The sequence below is a fragment of the Mus caroli genome, chromosome 5 (genome assembly GCF_900094665.2).
Source record: "Mus caroli chromosome 5, CAROLI_EIJ_v1.1, whole genome shotgun sequence".
NCBI lineage: Eukaryota > Metazoa > Chordata > Mammalia > Rodentia > Muridae > Mus > Mus caroli.
This window is the reverse complement of record NC_034574.1, coordinates 31,457,529-31,475,790: the sequence shown is the minus strand read 5'-3', so window position 1 is coordinate 31,475,790 and position 18,262 is coordinate 31,457,529. Positions and strand designations below refer to the sequence as shown.

Below are 18,262 nucleotides of genomic sequence, written 5' to 3'. Positions count from 1 at the left end.
TCTACAAAATGAGTTCCAGGACAGCCAGGGCTATACAGAGAAACCCTGTCTCAAAAAAAAAAAAAAAAAAGAAAAGAAAAGAAAAAGAAAAAGAAAAAGAAAACGGGGGGTGGTGGGGGGGGGTGGTGGAAGTAAGGACTGTGTTTCAAAGCCAGTTTCCAGAGATAAAATGGGCTCTTGCCTAAGGAAGACCAGATAAACTAGTGACTGCAGCAAATCCAAGCAGAGATGCAGAAAACTGGACCTGTCTACTTCACAAATGGAGAGTCAGTGCCGCTCTGCTCTGAGACACATGAGAAGAACCAGCTGCAGACAGAGCAAGCCAGGACCTGGAGGCGCTGAATGACCTGTCCAGACATTCCACCCTTCAGTGGTCGCCAGTCCAAGTGCTTGTGGAGCACTCACCAGGCAGATCATGTGTGGATCATAAAAGAAACTTTCAATGTTCAAAAGGACTAAAGTAAAATATGTTACTCATCACAGAGAAACAAAGCAGTAACAAATATTAAGAACTTCTCCCTAAATGTGGATATTAAATAAGTAGCAAACTACTGAGCAAGCCACAGGAAACTCAGAAAATATTTTGACACAGTAAAAATACAACATACCAAAGCTTGGAAGATACAGGTTGGGTAGGAAATATATAACATTCAAATGAGAGAAGGAAGGTCTCACATCAGTAGACCGGGTTTCTATTTTTGACTCTAAAAAGCAGAAGGAAACAAATGATACAGAGACATAGGAATGAAATTAGAACTAGAAAGGAGAGTGTGTGAGAGCAGACTGGGCTCTTTGAATGCCCCTGTCCTGATCCACCTTAGTGGAACTGCCAAGGAAGAGAAACACATTTCCTCCCCTCCCCTCCCTTCCCCTGCCCTCCCCTCCCCTTTTTCTTTTTTCTTTCTATTTTTAAAAAAAGATTTATCGATGTATATGAGTGCACTGTAGCTGTCTTCAGACACACCAGAAGAGGGCATCGGATCCCATTACAGATGGTTGTGAGCCACCATGTGGTTGCTGGGAATTGAACTCAAGACTTTTGGAAGAGCAGTCAGTGCTCTTAACCACTGAGCCATCTTGCCAGCCTGAGAAACACATTTTCAATAAAAGGGATGAGCAAAGGGGGTAGCACCTGGATCCTGTAGAACTGAGAGGGGAAGTGGAATTCTTTGAATAACTCTCTACAGGAACTTGTCATGTCAGATAAAATAGTCTATTTCTTTGGCAATTAGAAATCACCAAAACTCATCCAAGATATAAGATTTACCCTGCACTTTTTATTTTAAGACAGGAACATTACAGTTCAGTACTGTGGTGGTTTGAATGTGCAATATCCCCCATGGGCTCACATGTTTGAAGACTTGGACACAGCTGCTGAGCTGTTTGGGAAGGTTGTGGAACCTTGAGGAGGAAGTGGATCCCCAGGTGGGCCTTAGGGTGCTGGGGCTCCATTTCTCACTCAATCAGTGCTTCCTGTGTGTCAGTGCAGTGCCATTAGCTGGTCGTCTGCTCTTGTTCCGTGCTTTCCCCACCATGGTGGCCTCCATCCCTCTGCAACTGAGTCACAACAAACCCTTTCTCCTTATGTCGCTTTTGTCAGGGTATTTGACCACAGCAAGGAGAAAGATAAGACAGATACTGTCCAGGCCCACATGGTTTCACTGGTAGTGTGTTGTTTTAAAACACTGCCAAATTTAGAAGGAAGAAGACATTTCCCAACTCCTCCTTGATGCTCCGGACACTGACCCCAGCCCAGTGTCCACGATCCTCAGATCTCACTTTAGCAGAGTGAACCCCAGACACTTCTTTCAAGCCAACACTGAGGACTAGGTCATGTTCATCCTAGGAATCAAGGATGGCGTGATGTGTGAAAACAATCACTGTCATCAGTTGTATTATGACCTAAAGAAAACCACGTGGTCCTGTTGAGGCAGAAACAGTATTTGACAAAATCCAGTATTCATTTCTGATAAAAACTCAGCAAAGTAGAAACAAAACCTTTCACTTGGTAGAGGATGCTACAAAGACAGGCACGGCAGCTGAGAAGGACCATGTCCGTGGTGGGCTTCTTACAGTATGAAACCTAGAGAGTTGTGCCTTAGTGTCATGTGGGAGATTTGTTTCAGAACCTTCTACGGATCTTCAGATCGTTGGATACTATAGTCCTTTTTGTAAAATGGTAACTTAACGCCGCCATGTACTTAAACTATTTCTACATTTCTTACATTTCCTAGTACAGTGTAACTACTGTGTAAGAAGCACTGTGTTGTCTGGAGAGTCATGGTGTGCTCAGTCCAGGCATCTTGGCTTTCTGATATTTTTCTTTCTTGAGGAATGCTTTTGATCTACAGTTGGTTGAATCTGAATGCAGATTCTGCAGACCACCTGTTGTTAATGAAGAAGTTAACATCCGTGCTGGTACACACTCATGATACAGAGTCAGTGCAGACTTCCTCCTGGCTAGTGATCACATTTGGACCGAATACGTAGTTTTTGCTATGAATATGGATGGACCACCTCCGCCCAGTGCGCCCCAGCATACATTTTCCCTTCCCTGTTCAGGCTTCTCTGGCTTGCTTTCTGTTGCCCTAAGCTTTTGCTTGTGCCCTTCCTTCAGTGTGGTTTTGAAAGGTGGTCACAGCTCAGGTGTGTCTTCTCAGGTTCCCCTGACCATCTAGTCTAAAGGGAGTTTATCAGGCTTCAGGGACTATTCAAAAATAGTCCCTGTACAGCATCTTTCTCCTTCCTTCCTCCCTTCCTCCCTCTCTTCCTCTCTTTAAAGATTTATTTATCTGTTTATTTTATATGAGTACTGTCTTCAGACACACCAGAAGAGGGTATTGGGTCACATTACAGATGGTTGTGAGCCACCATGTGGTTGCTAGGAATTGAACTCAGGACCTTTGGGAGAGCAGTCAGTGCTCTTAACCGCTGAGCCATCTCTTCAGCCCCACAGCGTTTTCTAAATTGGGAATCCTTGTCCATTTGTTTGTGGCTTTACTATGTGTCTCTGGGCAGCACCAGCTTGTGTTCAGGAGAGCAAGGGTCAGATTACATTAGTTAATGGCTTAGGAGGATGCTCAGCTTTAGTATGTGGTTAAGACCAGTTCAACTTTTTGAAAACATATATTTCTCTATAGTTTTATATATTGTTGCATAATTTCATTTTTTACATAGTGGCCTTTGGAGTTGCTGTTTAATAATTTACTGACCAGCATCCTAGATTGGACATTGAAGTTTTTCTTACAACTGTCATTTGATTCTTATGGTATTCAGTATCCCGTGAGGCTTTTGAAGCCTTGATCTACTAGGAAGTGAACAGTGAGTCAATCTTGCTTCCCTGACTTCAATGGGTAGAGATATATCAGTGTTACAGATGCACAAACTGAGCAGATAGACCAAATACACTAACGGGGGAGGCACGAAGCCTGGTTAATGCAGGATTCTATGCCAGTGTTTGATGGAGAAAAGCCCTGAAAGATAAACTTGGTCCTTTATGTTTCCCATGTTAGTAGAAGTCACCCTGCTCACTATCTCCTGGTATAATATGTAGTCAGTTTATAAATGATATTCAGTTCTAAAATACGGTATAAAAATCACATGAGCCAACACTGTTTTAGGGCATGTTTATAGTCATCTTGGATTTAACGTGAGTGAATCTGAGGACTCAGTTCTGGCCCCAGTTGGCTAACTTGTAAAATGTTGGGTGGGCACTAAGCTTTGAAAGTCTGAGTGATGGTAGCAGGATGGACAGGCTAAGAACTTGCTCTTGTCACTGAGAACTGTTCTTCACAAGTGCTTAACCCGAAGGTTAGTCCACAAGCCTTTTTTCCAGAATGGTGCTTTTAGCTGCCTTCCTGGAGACTGCGTTAGGGCGTGTCCTTTCCCAGCCTCCATCTTCTGTCCTGTCTTCTAGCACTGATGTAGCCATTGCCTGTTTGCTTGTCTGTGAGTGACTTAGGGCGAGGCCCTTGTTCTGCTTCATTGTGTACTTGCTAGATGACAGGCAGGAAAGCGAACGTATGGCTTCTTGTGACAGCACACTGACTCCACAAGTACTGTGTGCCTCTGCCACGTGCTCACTGGACCCTCACCAGCTCAGTGAGAGAAGGTGAGTCTGTTGAGCATGGGATGACTAGTTGTCCATGCCACTGAAACCAGGCTGCGGGACCGTACTGAGTCCCACACGGAGTATTTCTGTAAGGGTGCCCATGTTACCCAGCCTCCTCTCTCCTCTTTACTATCAGGAGCAGCTGTGAAGTCTGCAACTTCTTTCAAAGGGTAAATGTTTTAAAAGTAAGGTGAATACTGTAACATTTTTACTTTATACTCTGGGTAGAGCATGCGTATGTGTTCATTAAATTATTTTTTGAGCATTTGCACAGGTTTGAAAAGTCACACCCTCCCCTTTAAAGTAGTGAAATGGATCCCGGTGCCTCCCACACTGGACATGCATGCTCCCCGTGAACTCCATGCTATCTACTCACTGTAAATGCACAGTAGTCCCTAATGTACAGATACCCACCTGCCATCGTATGCAGTCTTGGAAGATCTCTGTCATCAAATGTTTGCAGCCTGTCCCCATCCCTTCTCCAGACAAATACCAGCTATATATTTGCCTTCTGAAGAGATTTTATATACGTGGCCCCACCCTGGCTGGCTTCCTTCTGGCAGCTTTTGCTTACACCGTGTTTCTGAGGCACACTGACCAGCAGCACTGATGTGTCAGTAGTTTCCTCTTGTCACTGGTTCAGGGCTGTTCATGCATTCCTCAGCTAGTGGACATTTGGATCGTCTTAGTGTTTGGTACACAAATGCTGTCAAGTTTTGCAAGTGGGGCTTTTTATAGGTGGTTTCTTTTGGAGAGCTGCTCAGGTGTGTGGTTGTTGTATGTTGAAGTGTTAAGAAACTTGCTTCCAAAGTGGCCCTCCTGTTTTTGTATTGCCCCAGAGAGTCCCAGCTTTTCTGCATGGGAGCCACTGTGGGCTATGCCAGTGTCTCCTTTTCTGGTGGGCTATGCTGGGCTCCTGCTTTGTGAGGAGGTTCCTGTTGGAGAATGAATAATTAAGTTCTGGGTTGTCAGAAAACCAGTGGTGGGTGAGGTGCCTTGTAACTCCTACTCCAGGATACGTGTGTGTCCGTGCGCGTGCGTGCATGTGTGTGTCTATGTGTGTGTGTGTGTGTGTCCAGGAAGGAAAGAGAACTATGTGGCGCTCTTGCTGACTTTGTTCCAGTGCTCTGGACTAGCCTACTCTCTAGAAATAATTTTGGCCCTTAATACAGATTTGTGAAAATGTTTCTAAGGTGTAATTTAGAGCCCTGGAGCCCTCTGATCTAAAGTTAATAGTTTTAATGAATGCATGTTCAGATAATAGTTCAGTCACTCTGGAAAGTGTCAGATGACCCTCCAGGTAACTTTCCAGAAGGAAGCTCTATCAGTATGTACTTTATGCTTGTAACCGTCCAGCTTCTGAGAAGTGCTAATTATATTTATGGAGTTTCTTTTGCTGACACATATTTCTTGCTTTTTTTTTTTCCTATAATCTTACAAAGTAGAACTTAGGCCTTTCTCTTCAGCATGCTGTCTTTTGCTAACTCCCTTTTCTGTAGTTAGCACCCCCAAGGTTTCTCTGTGGAGCTGGGAGCTGCACAATTGGCAGGGAGGCCTCTGAGCCTTGACTCAGCCAGCCCCGCCCCGTCTGTTGTGGAGGAGGTCCTTGACAGCTTGCCCAGCCCAACCTAGGAACACTGAGCAGGGATCCGGGAATCGCTACATCTGTGAGCGATTGAGTGTCCTGCCGTTCCGGCCACCAGCCCGCCTCACCCGCCCAGTGTGGAGCTGCGTGTAGATCCGTGGTCCAGAGGCAGGAGCGAGGCTGGCCTCCACTCACTGGGCATGGAGCCGCCGGCCACGCGCCTCTGAGGCCTGGCGTTCATGGTGAGTCTTATGCGGGTCTGCCATCCCAGCTTGGCTTCCGCTAGTGTCTCGGCCTGCCCTTCCAGGCCTGCTTGGTCCTGTGCGGGGTACGTGCGGCTGTGTGCATGTGAGCCTGAGTGCAGGTGAGCGCACATCACATGCATCTGTGTTATCCACTAGCAGGAGCTTGCCGGGGACACCAGTGAGGCACCTCCTCCCCAAGGCCTGCCTTCTTTGTGTCTGCTGCTCGCAGGATTTTCTTTCAGGGTAAATTGTCCAGAGAGCTCACTCTTCAACCCCATTCTTATTCCAAGAGCCACTGCTCCTTATCCAGAGTCAGGTCAGTTTAGGCCAGGGGCCACCTAGAGATAGGATGGTCTTATTGAGGAGTCTGGAGGACAGGAGACTCAGGACAGACAGGAGCTGGGTTTCTCAGAGCCCAGTGCAGTTTTGGTACAATTCAGTTCCCGGTGCCTGTTTAACTTTTGTGTTCTTGATGTTTGTAAGTAATTTGACCACCAGAGAAGGTCTCCTGAGAGCGGCTGTGCCCGCTGCCAGCATTCCCAGGAACTTAAGAGAATGCTTTCTGGGAGGATACTGTCCTAGGTAGAGAGCAGAACCCGGGAGGAGGGGCTTTCCCCGGTGTTCAGAGCCTTTACCTACTTGCCCTGTGTCCAAGGCTCTGTCACCATCACTGTCTTCTGGAAAGCTGAGCACCTGTAAAACCTGAGTGGGTCACTTCCTCTTCAGATGGTAATACAGCTCCATGTCCTACAACAGCAGTCTTCTCTCAAACACTTGCTTGTTACAGACAGCGAGGAGTAAAACCAGCCTGCCACGCCATGCGAGTCTCCTTTGTCTTTCTTACAACCCTTTTCGGAGAAATGTTGCAGGAAGTGATTTTATAGTAAAAGTGACAACCATGCGCCTGACGTTTCTGGCCTCTCCTTTGGGTACATGTCTCATATGCCTACTTGTTCCTGTTTAATCTTCCCCTTAACAGACAAAGGAGCAGGCATGGAGGGGAAGACAGTACTCAGGGAGGTAGTCCTCCGGGATGGCCCATCCTGCAGCTCCTCCGTGCTCCCCGCCTTGCTGTTGGCAGACTCGCCCTGTGCTGTCTCTTAAGTTAGTTTATGCTAGCCCAAGTACCCCATGGGATAGCCTATTCCAGACATAGGTCCTGAAGCCTGGACTTTATCAGCAGACAGATCCTGCAGCTGTAGATGGCTGAGTCAGATATGAGCAGAGGCCTGATTGATGTCCTGTCTTCTCAGTGGACTAATTGAGGAAGCTAGTGGGGGTCTGATCAGATTATCGACATTCTTGCCTATCTTTTTAGTTCTCTGGATAGTATTGATAGATAGCCATCTCTCTTCTCTTCCTCCTGGGAAAGATTCTTCTATTGCCTCAGATCCAATCTTCTCTCCCTTTTAATACAAATCTGTCTGTTGCTGTGTGTGTGTTTGTGTTTGTGTATACACATGCACTCACACACACACAAGACATGCACATGTATGTGTTTTGTCTCTTTTTTAAAACAAATCCCGTTGCCTGCTGACTTTTGTTTTCTGGTTCCTAGCCTTAGGCAGTGTGCAGATGAGATTTAACCATGTTTACACTCTCCTCCTCTTCTTCTTTGGATTGTTCCACCAGCTGTGGGGAGCTGTGTGTTGAGCTCCCCACACGGCCAGGCAGAACAATTTTGACTCAGTATCAACTGTTTAAAATGCTCTTGCTAACCCATTGACCAGGGTGTGTCTGAAGTAGGCCATTCCATGAAGGGGAGACTTGGGCTAGCATAAACTAATGGAGGAAACAACATGGGGAAGGTCTGCCATGATCAGCAGTATCCAGGGAGGGCCATCCCCACCAGCACTGACTGTGTGCACTTTGGTTATTGCTTGTCAGAAGGCCTCTCTCTCCCCCCTCCCCTCCCCTCCCCCTCCCCCTCCCCCTCCTTCTCCCTCTCTCCGCCTCTCTCCCTGCCTCTGGCTTAAACCTTATCTGTCTCTGCTTAAACAGCACAGGTACCGAGATGCTGTGTCTTGTTCCTTCTGGCCCTTTACTTGTTGTTTCTCACCTCTCTGCATCTCTCATGGTCTGTGTTGTGCAGTAGCTTGTGCCTGTACTTACTTTCCCTGTATAGGGGCCTCTGCAAGGCTGTGGGTGAGGGTCTCATCCTCATGGTCTTTTCACAGATGAGCTTCTCCTTTTGTGTGATCTTCTTCCCGTTTTCCCTGTTAAATTTGCTTTGCTCATAGGCCCCGCCTGAGCTAAGGCCTTGCTCAGGCTTCTTGATGCTGCTTCTCTGAATTTACTCATTCATCAGACTGCACCCTACAGATTCTCCCACGGTTAGCAGCTGCACTGGCCAGGTCCCATCCTTACTGGGATTTATTACCAAATGCTCAGTTCAGAAAGTTCATCAAGGTACTTCCAAACCAGGGGGCTTGCAGTGTTTTTAAGTCTTTGATAACCAATTAAACTGACCTGCAGTAGGACTTTGAAGAACACTGTTCTAAATTGCTCTCTACTGGGATAATCAGGGTGGGCGAGGCCACAGCTGATTGTATGGGCAGTTTATTTTACTCATTGATCTCCAGGGCTTTTGATGAGCCCATTGGTACAGAGAAGCATTGCTCAACTTAAGGCAGAGAGACTCCCTAGCTTGTTTCCCCGCTGTAACGTTCGATGGACAGATCCCAGAGATTTTACCTACTGTACAGAAAGCACTCAGCTCATCAGAAGACAGGCCGTCATTACAGTATACTACTCTGTTTAAGTCTCACAGTGGTCTGTCTTACCAGTAGTCCCTTCTGTTTATAATGATGGAGTGGAAGCAGGAGATAGTCCAGACTTGCCTAAGGTAAAGGCAGGGCTTAGATCTTGGTCGTTTGAGGCTTTGCTCCTGCTGCATTGTGTATGGCCCTAGTCAGCACTAGTCAGTAGCGAGCATTCTTTCTCAGGCCTTAGAGTGAGCATTGTCCTCCTGTATCTGGAGCTGGTTTGTCTGGCTGCACAGAGAGCCTACTGTGGACATCTCTTGGGGCTGTAGAAAAAGAACTCGGTTTGGGGCAGGACTTGTGATCATGCCAGCACCGTTCTGTTTGTACCGAACAGGTGCCGTTTGAGTTTTTTAAATTGATTTATATTTTTATTTTATGTACATTAATGTTTTCCCCACATGTATGTCTGTGTAAGGATGTAGGATCCCCTGTAACAGACAGTTGTGAGCTGCCATGTGGGTGCTGGGACCCAAACCTGGACCTTCTCTCCAGGCCCCCATTTGGGTTTTTCAAAGACTCTACCTGGGATTTCAAGTTTTGGCAGGCCATGCTCTATCATTAAAGCATGTGTCACTGTGTGATGACCCTTGCCATTTGACCCCATTTGGCATGAACTGACTCAGGATTACAGGTTGTCAAGGTTGGAAGCTTTGTTGAGCTGAAGGCAATGAGATTGCTTCCTATGGAGGCCTCCCTGTGAGCAGCTCACTGAGTTGGTGAGAAATGTCCTGAAAGAACCCAGTGTTTAGAGTCTGATCAATTTCCCCGTTCTCTGAAGAGCCAATCTGAGGGCCTCCAATATCCATTAGGATTGGGGTTGTGGTGGCGGCATCTTTTGCCTCCTGGGCTTGGTGTGCAGATTAAATCAACTCTACTTGGGAGGCCCCTGGAATGTTCTTGGTACATCAGCCTGATCAGCTGCCACTGCCACTGCTGTTACTTGAGTTAGTAACAAGTGCCTATTAACAAGTCCTGATGCTTTGGCTTCAAATCAAGGCATTCCCTTCATTTTGCTTCTGTTTCCCATATCTTCGACTTGCAAACTTTGCTGGACTCTCTGATCCACGGTGTTTTGAACTGCAATGTTTCCCCTTGCATTCCACAGTCATTTCAGGTCTGAGGGAAAATGGAATGGTGCGTGCAACCCCGTCCCCATGCTGTAGGGCTGTACTTGCTGACTGACTGACATATGCTTGTCTCCCTGTTGCTGGCAGCAGCCTGCTCAGATAGTGCTTGTGTCCACCTGGTGGCTGTGAGCTTTCTTTGCCTGGATTTTAGCTGCTGGCCAGTGGGCCAATGTGTTCTTCAAGTTTCACCTCTGAAACCCGTGGAGGACTTGGTGTTTTCACTCCCAAACTACACATTTGCTTGAGTATAGTCGCCAAGGAGGCCAGCCCTCCTTAGGGTGGCAGTGCAGAGGGCCTGCAACCCCAACCCTGCACTTTGAACTTGTGTCCTGTCTATAAGGTGGGTGACATACTGATTGTTGGGGAAATCAGGTCAGACAGTGTCTGGAGCCACAGCAAATGGGAAGAAGCATCCAGACTCTGTGGCACCTGACTTGTGGTGGAGCTTGCGGGCCTTAGCATAAATGGCACTAGATCAGGCTCAGCAGATAGGCAGCACCCAATGGGATGACTGCCAGATGCCACTTGAATTATAATCCCTGTCAACACAGAGCCTTGGGTAGATTTCCTGTAGAGCTGAAGATGTTGATACCTGCTTACTGGACTAGGAACATCCTGCTGCTAGCAGTGGGCTGTCAGCACTCAGCCTTGTACCAGGTCCATGAGCAGCATCAGTCTCTCAGCTCTGGGTAGTTAGGTAACTGGAAAGGATTTCCCTCTCCAGTGGGATCTGCTCAGGGTAGGCAATGTAGGAGCCTAACCCTGGGCACCCAGTGCTCTTGTACTTTAGAGAAGCTGTAGCTGTCTTTTCTGGGTGAGAGAAAATTGCTTGTGAAATAGCTCTTCTAGCTAGTGTCAATAAATCCTTTTCATAGAATCTTGTGGCTCTTGTCATCCAGAATGGCATGAATCCGTGGCAGCTCCACACTTGCTTCCCAACCGGATCATCTCCCTTAGAGATGCTTCTCACCTGTGATAGACAGCCAGAGAAGAACATGTTTTGATTCTGCAGGGAGCCCAAATCATGCAGTACTCCAGAAGCTGACTCTCCTGAACCCTTCCACTTGGGGGTTGGAATCTGGGTCACTAGGTGTGACTAAGCTGCTATGGCTGCAGTCCGTGGATCTAATTAGTGACTCAGTGGGTTTGGAGGCCACTTATAAATTCCCAGGGCATGATAGAATTACTGACAGGACATTGTGCAGTGATGGCATAGCAATGGCTATCACAAAAGCCATTCATCTCTTACCAAGAAGTACCACACTATGTGGGGATTGTGGTTCAGGGTCTGCTGACCCTTGTAACTTTGTAACCACCACAGGGAAGTGTGTGGATCTGACCTAAGGCATCACCACAGCAGGAAGCTCTTGGAACCCTTCTTCTGCCCAAGGCTTCCCTTCTGAACAGCAGGGAAAACTTGAAGTGCACTCACCCTTACAATGAACTCAGCTACAAGTAGCTCCTTTTTTAATGATATAAAACTGGTTGGGCCCAGAGACACCTGATGTCTTTGTTCTAGGAATATGAAGACAAGGCTGGAAGACCGAGCAGGCCGCCCTCTCCCAAGCAGAATGTGAGGAAGAACCTGGATTTTGAGCCACTGTCCACCACGGCGCTCATCCTCGAGGACAGACCTGCGTGAGTCTGAGGAAGAGCCTCTGTCTGTCTGCTATGGGGGTGCGCCTTTCCTGGAGGCAGGAGAAGGGGAGAAAAATGGCTGGGTCTCTTGTTACCTCCATGTTAGCCTTCACTCAGTGTGACATCACATGGTGATTTAGGAAACTGTCCTGTGTCATAGAAACCAGGCTTTTCCTTTGAGGCAGTATTTGCTTGTAGTTTATTATACGGGTTTGCATTGTGTGGCTGCTTTAAGCACACGGTTAGTTTGGCAGTACAAGGAACCCTGCAAGCATGCTTCAAAGTAGTGCTTTGGGGGTGCCTGGTTTTTGTTTTGTTTTGTTTTAGGATCCCTCTTAGAGTGGCCTGTGGAGTTTTGGGGTAGTTTGAGTCAGAACTCCTCTCTCTCTGGGCCCTTGCATCCGCATTGTGTGATGAGGCAATCCTGCTTGGAGACATGCCTGGAGAAGAAAGTCCTAGCTAATCTAATTACCGAATTTACACAGAACAGTGCATCAGGGAGAAGGTTTCCCACTTGAGAAAGAACAAGAACAATGGCAGGTTATCCTGCCCTGGGCTAGTCCATTCCAGCCTCCTGTGCATCCCTGGTATTTAAAACTGTGAAGTCAGGCCAGTCATATGGTCAGTAGGTAAAGAAAGATGCTTGCTGCCAAGCCTGCTTCCTGGTAACTGAATGGTGGAAAGAGACAGCTAACTTCTGCAAGTTATACCCTGACTGACACACACACACACACACACACACACACACACACACACACAAACACACACAGGACAGAGAGAGAGAGAGAAGATAAAGTAATTAAACAATTAAAATGTGAGGTCTAATGAGGAGTATATCTTCAGGATTGTAGAAAACCGTGAAGAGGAAGTTGGAACTCTAGCATAGAGAGACCAGCTCTTTTAGTGTGCTGAGAGGTAGATTGGGCTGGCCACTTTTCGCCAGTGGCGGTGGTTGCAGTCTCACAGGGAACATGGCTATAGTACTTGTGGAATGCAGGTGAGGTGCCATCACATCCCATTAAGTCAGCTGCCAGAGTCCACTGACATTCTCTATGGGATCCATATAGCTCCTGTGTGCGGCTGCATAAAACAGCGAAGGAACTACAGCACTATATAGATTATTGCTCCCATTACTGTGACAAACACCTGACCAAAAGAAAGAAAAAGCTCAAGGGAGCAGGTCTTACCTTGGCTCACAGTTTGGGGGTATAGGCCATCATGGTGGGGAAGGCATGGCGGCAGGAGGTGCTGATCATGTAGCATCAGCCGGCAGGAAGCAGATAGTGCTGGGACTTATCTTGCTTCCTCCCAGCCTTTGGAATGGTGTCACCCACATTTCTTCTTTAAACAAGTCTGGAAATACCCTCACAGACACACCCAGGGGAATGTTTCCTAAGGGGTTGTAGCCAACAGTGTGATTAACTATCACAAGAGCTGATCTGAAACTAAGCACTTAAGCTGCCATCTAATATATGCTGTGAGGTCATCCTGATGCAGGGATCAGCTGTTGACGCTGCTGCTTTGCAGTAAGAACAATTTCTTTGAAGAATAGGCTGACTTCTTTTTTTGTATCTTTATAACCCAGTGTTTCACAGTGAGTGTCATAGTTTGTCAGAAATGTCTGTGTGGGGAGATAGCTCGGTGGTGGAGCCCTTGCTTGTCTAGTGTGTGTAAGGCCCCAGGCTCAGTCCCCAGCTGGGCAAGGTAGCACATGGCCGTGGTCCCAGCACTTGAGAGGCTAAGATAGTAGGGTCTCCTGGGCCATGTAAGTCTCAACAAAACAAATATAGTTTCAGTTTATGAAAGAACATTTAAAGAAGTTTAAAAAAAATGACGTTTTTAACCTTGGGTTTTAGAACTTCTATGCATAATGCTTTAGGTGATTTTTTTCCCCTCAGACTTTTATCTAGTTGTAACAGTGCAACCCTGTTTATTTCCTGTCAAGAAATCTCCCAGCCAAGCCAGCTGAAGAAGCTCAAAAGCACAGACAGCAGTATGAAGAGATGGTGCTGCAGGCCAAGAAACGAGGTACTGTGGCTGCCAGCCAGCTCTGGTCTCCTCTACTCTGCTGAAGTTCATTAGCTTTAACCTTGCAAAGGCATTCATACTTTGGAATATATGACTTTTCCACTAAACAGACAAGAAAGGATGCGTCTCATTATTCCTGGAAGCATAATGACCCTACATAAGAAGAGCGAGCTGTAGTAGCACACACCTACTAACCTAGCACTTGGGAAGCTGAGGCAGGAGACTCAGGAGTTCAAAGCCAGTCTTTATAACAAGGTGTTGTGACAGAGTACATAGATTTACATGAGAAAAGAGGCGTGTGCTAGAAAGAGTGGCAGCTGAGCCAGTGTGGTAGTGGTGGTGCCTTTAATCCCAGCACTCGGGAGGCAGAGGCAGGGGGATTTCTGAGTTCGAGGCCAGCCTGGCCTACAAAGTAAGTTCCCAGACAGCCAGGGATACACAGAGAAACCCTGTCTCCAAACAAACAAACAAACAAACAAACAACAAGAAAAAAAGAGTGGCAGCCAATAATGGCATGCCGCTCTTTCCCCTCCTTTCTTCCCTTCTTAAGCTGTGAGGGATTAGATGTGCTGTGACTCTGGAGTGTTTTAAGTAAATGGAATATCATTCACCCCGTAAGAGGGAAATTCTGACACATTACAAATCCAACGTGAAACAAGCCAGTAACTAAATGACAGACAGTATGATGTCGTTTCTTTGGGGTGTGAGAGTCTTTTCAGCAGAGGGCTACCTGAGGAGGGGCAGACAGGGGGTTAGTGGTTAATGAGGACCAGTTTAGTCAAGGAAAAGACAAGGAGGTTCTAGATAGGATAGTGGTGGGAGTGTATCACAGTAAGAATAAATGTTACGAGGTTATACAGTGAAGATGGTTAAAATGGTAAACTCTGTGTTATGTCTCTCCATAAAAAAAAAAACTATACCTGTTCCCAAGGATCTGTGAGTGGATGGTTCCAGAAGCTCTTGCTGCTCCAGCATCTAAAGAGGCTCAAGGCTTGTGTATAAAATTGTTTACTCAGTATGCATATAAGCTATGTACACCGTCCTGTACTCAGGTCATCTCTGGATTACCCACAGTGGTTACGTGCCACATAGACACTTACCAGAGGATTGCTCAGGGAAGAATGGCATGAAAACAGTGTGTACATGTTTGGTACAGATGTGATTTGGTTGACTGAGAGAGCCCACGGATGTAGACTTACCGTGGAGTAAACTAAGGGAAAGATGTGCTTAGTCTGCCTCAGCACTGCTGCTGGTTTATGAAGGGTGAAGCACCTGGGGCTGGAGCCATGGCTCGGTGCCAGAGAGCACTTGTTGTTCTTGCAGGGGACCCGAGCTTAGTTCCCAACACACACTTGATAACTCACAACCCCCTGTAATTCAGTTCCAGGGGTTTGTTGATGCCTTCTTTAGACCTCTGAGGGTATCAGGCATGTACATGATACACAAATATACATGCAGGCAAAATACTGTACACATAAAATTAAAGAGTACTGCACAAGATGTTAGGAGTGAGCTTAGGGGGTCACATTCAGAAGAGTGGGATGGAGAATACATTGGGCTTTCAGTGTTCTGTGATGAATTCTGTTGGTTTGGTTGGATACTTTCATAGGCTTTTGTGTGTTGTATTCATTGAATTATATTTGTGATTTTATTTTGTTTTAAAAGAGCAAGCTATACTTAAAGCATTTACTGAAGGATGGATAGAATGTTCTGTAGTCTATGAGGAGTAGGGTATGATGCATATACCTGTAGTCTCAGCACTCTGGGGTAAGAGGAAAATACTGAGTTTGAGGCCAAACTGGACTACATAGCAAGACCCCGAGTTCCCACAGTAAATCCATAGGTTATGAAGTGAGTGTCAAGAGCAGACATTTGCTGCCTACTCACACCATCCATCTGTCTCTGTCTGTCACTCTCCCTCTCTCCCTGCCCCCAACCCCCTGTGTGTGTGTACTCTCACAAACATGCACTCAGGCTAGAGGGGGCATCCATCAGGTGTCCTGTCGCTGTCCATCTTACTCTTGCTGATCTTGAACATTGTGGATTTTGCTGGACTGGCAGTCCGCAATCCTCTTGTCTACCCTGCTCAGTGTTGGGGTTACAGGCACGCACTCATACTCAGCCTTTACAGGGGTGCTGAGATCTGAACCCCAGCCCCATGCTTTTGCAGCAAACACTCAACTACTAAGCCCCATCTCCAACTCGTCCTTCTCTGTTATTTTTCTGACATGGTGAGTACTGGCTGCTCAGCGTTTTCTTTCTTTTAATCACAATATTCAGAGCTTAAAGAAGCCCAGCGTCGGAGGAAGCAGCTGGAGGAAAGGTGCAAGGTTGAAGAGAGCATTGGGAACGCCGTCCTCACCTGGAACAATGAGATCTTGCCTAACTGGGAAACCATGTAAGCATTGCCTCACTGGGGCTGCTTAGTGTGACTACTCCGTTCTGGAGTCTGTGGGCAGAAGCTGGAGTTGCTGGATATGGTGATAGCCTCTTCCAGTTTATCTTTTGAGGGCCTGAGCCATGTTTGTAAAGCTTATGCCTATGTCACTCCATACTTAAAATTTTGGTAGCTTGTTGTGAGTCTCCATATGAGACTGAGTGTGAGATGGCCTGCCCTGTCTCTGCAGACTGTTCCCAGGATTACCCAGTAGGAACTGCTAATCTGTCACCTCTGGATCTTTGCCTGCCTTCTCCCTGTCCACAGTGTCCTGAACCTCTTCAGCCTTCTAGATCCTGTTTCCTCTGGCTTAGTCTTCACAGGGAAGAATTTCCTGCCCCAACCTATGGAACACTCCCTTGAGTCTCATGGCACTGTCTGAGCATCTGTCTCTTTCTGAGGGTGGGAACCACTTGTCTTTGATGTCAACCTGCAGTGCCAGTACAGAGTGGCACCCCACAGTGCCTGGCAGCTATGGCATCCTCAGTTCTGAGGATCTGCTGTACATCTTGTTTTTTTCCTGCGTGGCCAGTACAGGCAGGGTCATTGTGACCAACACAGTTGTAGCATCCTGTCTACAGTGGTGTGTGGCTGCCCTATGAGGCCTCTTCCAACTACATTTCTGTGGAAGAGAACTGCCTCCCCTGTGCCCTGCACGCTTCCCCTGTGCCCTGCACGCCTCCCCTGTGCCCTGTACCCCTTACCTGTGCACAGCTCTTTGCAGTCCTGTAGGAGTCCACTCTGTTTCCCTGTCAGTGTTTTCTGCTCAGAGAATCTTTTCAATTCTTCATGTATGTAAATTCCTACTAATCAGTCAGAACCTGGTTCTGGAAGGTTTCTTGGTCCTTCGGTCTGTGGTGTTCCATGCTATGCCTTCAGTACCTGTCACAGCCGTAGAAGTAGTGTCGATTTCAGTAGAGTCAGGAGGGTAAGCTCCCTGAGGGGAAGGGAAAGTAGGGGTGGGGCTTGTGTGCAGGTAAGCCTTCCTCCATTGAGAACAAACTTAGAAACTCATGCTTCCATTCTGTTCAGGTGGTGCTCTAAGAAGGTTCGAGACTTGTGGTGGCAGGGAATCCCTCCGAGTGTAAGAGGCAAAGTTTGGAGCTTGGCCATTGGGAACGAGTTGAACATCACTCACGGTGAGTGGCTTGTGTGATTCTAGCCCTTGAGGTTCACCCTGGGTTTCTGGGGTCCCTTCTGTTCCTTTTGCCACGTTAGAGCGTACGGTAACCACTGCCATGAAGCTCTGGTGGAAAGGCCAGGGAAATCTGCCTTCTCTGAGAGGGTATCTGGGTAGTGGGTTGATGCTGGCTGCTCCAGATTCCTGAGAGGTCAGAGCAGGCTTCCTAAAGAGGATAGCAGACACAGGGCTCTCAGGCTCAATGGGCTGGGCAGAATTCTCCTCAGAGTCAGGCAGGAGAGTGGAGGTGGGTTTGGTGTTTTTTTGTTTTGAGCCCTAGAGAGGCTAGAGCTGGTATCTGTCTATAGGGCATAAACATGTGAAGCAACGGAGAGACGGGTGGGGGGGCTCTTCCCAGTGTTTACGGAGTTTATGAGGCTTCTCAAGCACCTAGCTCCATGGTCCAGTGCTTGACCAGCATAAGCTAAGCCCTGGGTTCCATCTCCAGTATTGGAACTTGGAGGGAAAACAAGTGGGCATGGTGGTACACAGTTGTAGTCCCAGCACTTGAGAGGCTGAGGCAAAAGGGTTGTGAGATCAAGGTCAGCCTGGGCTACAGGGTGAGACCCTGACTCTAAGACAAAACAAATCCTCAAATTTCTCAAGTGCTTGGCTTTGGTGGCTCTGCCCCACCAGCCTAGATTGACATACTCATGTATTTGTAGTACCCAGCAGGGCTCTGGGTGTCAGAGGTCTAGAAGCACACAGATCAAACATGAAGCCTTAATACAGGGAAGTCCTGTTTCCTTCTGTTGAAAGTAAGCTGTTTTGGCAGGCAGGCGGGCCTCTCCTTCCTTTCATTAAGGTCAAGCTGCTTTTACTGTGGTAGACCCTCCAGTTTAAGGCAGATTGCTTGCCCCTGACCCCTCTACTTAGGTTAATGTGTTCATCTTGACAGTGTAGCTTCTGCCATGGCAGCAGCTGTGTTCTGAGCAGAGCTGTCAGTTAGGTGGTGACTGGCTTCCTTCAAGGAGGATGGCAGGGCAAGGAACCTTCTTCTCCAAACTCCTCTTCTGGCTAAATACTGCTGCCAAGATTTCTCTGTAAGAAGCCGGGCGTGGTGGCGCACGCCTTTAATCCCAGCACTCGGGAGGCAGAGGCAGGCGGATTTCTGAGTTCGAGGCCAGCCTGGTCTACAAAGTGAGT

The 18,262-nt window shown here is 47.3% G+C and overlaps 1 protein-coding gene across 6 annotated transcripts in view; it reads left to right on the top strand.

Annotated features, from left to right (window-relative positions):
- Tbc1d14 (TBC1 domain family member 14) overlaps nt 1-18,262 on the top strand; it is a 97,089-nt gene that overhangs the window by 50,238 nt on the left and 28,589 nt on the right. For 5 of the 6 annotated variants that reach the window (XM_021162241.1, XM_021162242.1, XM_021162245.2 and 2 more), the window contains 4 exons: nt 11,353-11,471; nt 13,417-13,499; nt 15,780-15,897; nt 16,969-17,075. In XM_021162241.1, coding sequence (XP_021017900.1) covers nt 11,353-11,471; nt 13,417-13,499; nt 15,780-15,897; nt 16,969-17,075 — 427 coding nt within the window. Of the gene's footprint in view, nt 1-5,655; nt 5,939-11,352; nt 11,472-13,416; nt 13,500-15,779; nt 15,898-16,968; nt 17,076-18,262 lie in introns of those variants that run through there. The other variant, XM_021162246.2, reaches the window with a different exon arrangement.